This window comes from Pangasianodon hypophthalmus, chromosome 1 (assembly GCF_027358585.1).
Source record: "Pangasianodon hypophthalmus isolate fPanHyp1 chromosome 1, fPanHyp1.pri, whole genome shotgun sequence".
Classification (NCBI taxonomy): domain Eukaryota; kingdom Metazoa; phylum Chordata; class Actinopteri; order Siluriformes; family Pangasiidae; genus Pangasianodon; species Pangasianodon hypophthalmus.
Genome location: NC_069710.1, coordinates 31,054,168 through 31,060,167, shown reverse-complemented (window position 1 = coordinate 31,060,167; position 6,000 = coordinate 31,054,168). Strand labels below are relative to the sequence as shown.

General features: G+C 37.0%; 1 protein-coding gene across 1 annotated transcript in view; it reads left to right on the top strand.

The window, feature by feature from the left end:
- The first annotated feature begins 2,456 nt into the window (after positions 1 to 2,456).
- Positions 2,457 to 6,000, top strand: part of LOC117597071 (myosin-IIIa-like) — a 71,148-nt gene continuing 67,604 nt past the window's right edge. Inside the window, exon 1 of the mRNA XM_053237453.1 lies at positions 2,457 to 2,636. Within this exon, the coding sequence (XP_053093428.1) occupies positions 2,617 to 2,636 (20 nt within the window). The 5' untranslated portion in view covers positions 2,457 to 2,616. The remainder of the gene's footprint in view (positions 2,637 to 6,000) is intronic.

Genomic DNA, 6,000 nt, shown 5'->3' with positions numbered 1-6,000 from the left:
GCTCTGTAAGTTTTCTGTTTATTTAACATTAATGGAAGGAGTCTCCAGTGTGAGCGCTTTGTATTTATGTGTTGTAGTTTCTCTGTAACGTAACGAGCTACATTTTTTTGTCTTGTTAACTTCAAAAGAGAGAGAGAGAGAGAAAAGAAAGTAAGTAATTACACTAGTAATTGCAAATAATTTATACTAATTTACATAACGTTCAGTAATTTACAACAATTTGCATATTGCTGAATAAGTTATAATATTTTACATATGGTTTAATCCCTAATCATTTACATGCTGGTAATTTAGAATCATTTTCTCATTGCTCATATAAATGATTTAGCTTAGAGACACTCTAGAGACACAAAAAGTGATTGCAAGTTCACTCGTAGCTTCACAGTTTAGAAGTGAAAAGAGGTTTTGGATTTCTATTCATTTTTAATTCATTTTCTATAACAGCAGCCCTGACAGTATTTCCAGCTGTAATCACAGGTTTACATTAATGCGCTCACTCTTATGAGTTATCATTTCTATAGTAACACCTCAAACACAGGGAGTTGTACTAACAAACAGATTTTTTTTGTTTGATTTAACATCCCTTTGTAAGGAGATGTTTATTTAACATTTATGGAAGGAGTCTCCAGTGTCAGAGCTATGTAAAGGTTAGTAAGGTTTTGTCTTATTAACTTCAAAAGAGTGAAGGAATGACTGTTAGCTGATATAACGTAAATGAGAACAGGAACTAACTTGTTCTGTGGATGTTCCACAACAGTAAATGTGGCTATAAACAGTGAAAATTGTGTCGTGTTGATCATTAGTAAATTAAAAATTGAAATATGCTGTGGTATAAGAGGAATAAAACACTTTGGGGCATGCTGTTACAGGAAAACAATCCTCGGCTGTATCACATGACCTTAGTCTGGATTACTTTGCTATAATAGCAAGGCCAGTTGTGTGTTATTCCTTAATTATGTAAAAGGTGGAAAGATAGGCGTAAACATCTCAGTGACATAAAACTCCTGACTTATTATTCAATTATGAATCATAACCAAATAGCTATAAATCCTTCAGTGAGTACAGTAAAACTAATATGAAAAGTATTCAGTAATGAGTGAGAGAAAGTAAATCTGAACCCACTAACGTCTGGGAATTTAAACAGTTAACACGCCCTGCTCGGCTCGTCCTTGTCATGTCCACAGGTCTGGTCATTTATTACCTGAAATGAAATTTAAGAGCTTGAGAAATATCAATGTAGACCTCAGGAGTAGAAGCTGCCCCAAAGACTGCAAAGATTATTTATTTTTAAAACCAACAACAAAAGAAGAATGCATTTCTGTTAATTCAGTTTATTGTATTTGTATAATAGCATTTACGCTTGCCATCTTCTCATTGACATATCATCAGTCTTTGTTTTTTCTTTTCGTTCTTTTTAAAGTTGTCTTGCTTTTATGTTACTTTACTCTTTAGTCTGTATTTTCAATCGCTGATTTTTTTCAGAGCTTAAAGGCAAGTGCTTGTGTTTAAAGGTGGTGTTTTAGATGCTATTGAAAAGCCTCGTCTCATTGGGGGTGAAATACGAGAGAATCTATTTATCTCAGGGTGTGTGTGTTACCTGACTCTGAATACGAGGAACTTTCCCCATGTAAATATTGACACTGACATTGAAAACTTTTGAATTTTATTAGCATACTCTGAATACAGTAGTGTTCTGAATAATATAGTGTGTTGATTTGGTGAGTCTAAAGGTTATGTCGATATTTACATAGAGAAAGATATTCATATCCAGACTTCGGCTATGCACCTGGTAAATGTTTGGGTGCTGAATTCGGACTATACAAATGTGTGTTGTTCAGGTTGTGGATTCTTCTTGAGTAGAAGCATCACAAGATGAGGTTTTCAATAATGTCTAGACAACCAGCTTTAAACACAACCACTTTCCTTTAACCCCTAAAAAAATCAGGGATAGAAAATGCTGACTGGAGAAGGAAATCTTTAAGATTATAGCAGCAGGTCTTAGGTACAAATCTACCTAAGATCTACCTATGAAGTATTCAGGTGAGATTATACAGGAGAGTCTGGGACACAGAGTCAATGAGACCTTTTAACATGTACGGAATTGATTTTTTAGCTTACGGTTGTAGCGTTAGCTTACGGTTGTAGCGTTAGCTTTGTGCTGCTGATATCACTTGGTAGTATAAGTTTCACAGGTTTGGCTGTGTTGTAATTGCTGAAGCCATTAGGGAGAATGTGTGTGTGTGTGTGTGTGTGTGTGTGTGTGTGTGCACGTATACTCTCCCTCGGGCCTGCTTTGCATGCCTACGTTAAACTGAAACTTCAACCTGGAGAGTGGCCGTGATTAGTTGAGCTCCGGTCTCCTTTCTCTCTCTCTGTCTCTCTCTATCTCTCTCTCTCTCTGTCTCGGCCTCTCTCTCTCTCTCGCTCTCTCTCTCTCTCTCTCAGCTCGTCATGGATCCTGTTTCCTCCAGCAACCTGAGTTGCCTGCGCTTTTAAGCGAGCAGTTTCTTCTACAGGGTAAAATTAGTCCTTTTAGTGCATTTCGCATCATCAGAGGTGCTGTCTCTCTCTCAAGATGTCTGAAGTGTGTGTGCTGAAGGAGTAAAGCAGAGAGACATGGCTTCAGGCAGGAACAGGTATGAGAGAACTCTTTGGTTCTGTTCATGGTGCATTAGCAGGTTTTGCTATGTCAGGTAACTTTTAGGACATTGTGTTAAACATTAGCGTTGTTTACCTAATAGTTTGCATTTTATACTGTACGATCCTTTCATTCGCAACACACACTCACACACATGCCTTTACACACCTGGTCAATAAGTAACACTTACCTTACTCGTGTGAGCTGGACTGAATGAATGAATTATTTCAATCAAACAAACAGACATTCAGGTACGCACACACCCACCCACACACACACACACACACACACACACACACACACACTCCACGTGCTAGGTCTCATGTGTCAGTGGTTTGTTAAGTATACAGTAGGGGTGTAATGCAATACAGCTATCTGTATCTGTATCTGTATAGTGCGACAAATATCCGTATCTGTACTCAGATTTGAAAGGGAAGTGGGCGTGGCCTGGACAGGAAGTAGTAGCCCAGACGCACTGCTGTGGCAAGTCAATATTATCATACCTGTAAGGTTTTCCAGGACAATTTCCTTTTAATAATGATGGACAGCGTTCAATTAAGAATTATAAAAAATATGCACGATAAACATACAAGATAATTTTGATAAAATAAATTAAATGATTATTTTTTGGAGACCATAGTGCATTGTGTGTGGTCTGTATGGGCTTTATGGATCAGTGGCTTTATTAATGTAAGAAAATAAAATCAATTAAAGCCAACAAATTGTACACATCCTCTTCATATGTGCATTCGTATTGGTTTCGATCATGTTATCTGTTCATTCTGTATAACGTTTCCGTCCTTTTCAGTTACATCCCTAGTATAAACTCTCCATTTATTATTTAAGACATGCATTTTAACTTCTGTAGGTAGGCGTTAATTTATATTTTACTACAGTATTATTCTGCACACTGTACAGTGTGAAATATTCTTTCAGAAGAAAGTAGTGACGTTGTATAAGCCTCCTAACAAGCTTTGAACAGGAGCCTAAATGGGGAAAAGGTAACAGTACAACCCTTGCTAATTCCTCTTAATCCTGCTGCTACGCCATACAGCCTAGCTGCTGAGATTAGCATTATCGCTAGTTAGCTCCACTACAGACGGCCTGCCTGATTTTCTCTCACTCCTTACCTTCACCTTCATTTTGATGGTCCTCAAAATGGTCACCTTAGGGATCTTAAAAAGCCAATGTAAGTTAAATTATAGTCTATAATTAGCTTATATTTGTGTTTTGTTTTCAGGAAGTAGACGCTAGGTCTGTCCAAGTGACTGTTATGTAACAGAACAGCACTACAGACAAGCTGCTTGGCTTCTGCTCTGTTGGACGTCAGCAATGTGATTTTGTATCACGTTTAAATTTTAAAACTATCATGAATGTTTCAGCAGTGTTATGGACATGCTCCTCACTCACGTCTTTAGGAGATGTCTTTTATTCATGCAGGCTCTTGGGTTCAGTTTCAAACACCCCGGAGTAGAAGTGTTCTGAGTATCCAGCACTATGTGATTAGTTCCTCGTATCATGTCACGTGTAGAGGAAACACTGGAGTATCTTCCTGTTTATGATGATGTTTAGTTAGTGGAGTATAAATGGAAACCATGTCAACAAATCCAGCCTGTGTAACGTTACATGCACGGTTTTCATGATCATAATGCAAACTTGTGGTTCAGATGCATGCAAAAGAGAAGCACAGTTCTGTTCAGGAAAGTCTGCAGTTTTCAGAAATATTGGAAAATGGCAAGAATTGATTCCCAGGCCATCACTCATATATCTTACTTACTACATGCTTTATAGTCTACAGTAAATGTTTGTACCTTTATTCAGTGCCTTTGTGAAAAATATCTGGTGCTGTAACTGATCACAGAAAGTTAACAGCTGGTTTAATTGCACCAGAGTGAAACAGTATAGCCATGCAGTAAAAAAATAATTTACACCACACACCCATGATTTTCTTGTTGCACTGGAATGTACTAATGGGGCGATAAGAAAAAGTTTGGACCTGTATGCAGCAAAAGAGCTCTGTAACAATTTAAGCTGTGGGGTTTGGATACAAACGCAGGACAAATCCAAAAGGCAGAGTCAACATCACACATGGATGGGCTCAAAACTAGAGATAGTGCCAATCCAATACCCGAGATCAGTATTGGGACGATCCCAGCAAAAAAAAAAAAAAAAAAAAAAAAAAAAAAAAAAAAATGGTGGAACGGGTATTAGAGAAAAATCTGATCCTGTAACAAAGGGAAAAAGATTGGAATTGAATTCAGAGAGGGTTTTTTTGGAAATGAAAATATTTACATGTTAATATTTATTATAGTTATACTTTAACTTTAAATATATATATTATATTTATACTTTAAATATATACATATATATATATATATATATATATATATATATATATATATATATATATATATATATATATACACCCTTTTGGAAAACTGACTTGCGGCCTGGGATGCTTCTTCGTGTTTGGATGAGCTTCCTGTCAGTCATCGTATATACAGTCTACGGGCCCCCGTAGATCCTGGGGGTGGAGCTTCGTGAACAGGGGTCGGAATGGGGGCTGAACTCAAGGAGAAAAAAAAATCATTAAAATGTTGAACTTATGTATGCATTAGAGACCTAATCTTGGAAAATAAAAACTAATCTTATCTAATGCACCTTTAAGTACTTAAGTTTTAAAAATCTTTTTAAAGCTTAATAATTTTTAAAGAAAAAAAAAACATCAGATGAATATTGATATCGGCCGATATTCAAAGTTCCAGGATCAGTAGCGGTATCGGGGAGGGAAAATGGGTATCGTTCCATCTCTAGTCAAAACCCTGGCAAACAGGCACAGAGACACAAGTCAAAATAACGAGGCAGGGTTCAGTAAGAAAAGATAAAACTAGTAAACGATGCAAAACTGCAATGTGAATGTGATGGTGAATTGTATGTAATGTATCATCCAAATAATGAGAGTCCTGAATGATCTGACGTGTAGTCTGGTGATTGGAAATGATGTAATGGCCAGATTGGGCCGGAATGTGGTATGACAAGGATCTGGATGTAACAAGCCCAGAAGGAGTGTCAACTGATCACAAAGAAAAAATAAATAAATAAATAAACGATCTCTGAGGGGCATGTTCACCTACAGAGTATGTTCACTTCGCAGGAGATAAGCTGTGTTATCAGTAGCTTATAAATCATAAGGCCTGGGCACTTGCCAAAATTTAAATCTCCACATAAATTTTTTACCAAATTTTAAATCTTCTGATCACCAAGCCAAAAGTCCAGTATAAGGAGACCGTAGTCTGACTTTTGATTGATGTAAATGGAGCTTTCAAGCTAAATTGACCTCTGTCTGAAGGACATGTGGCCTG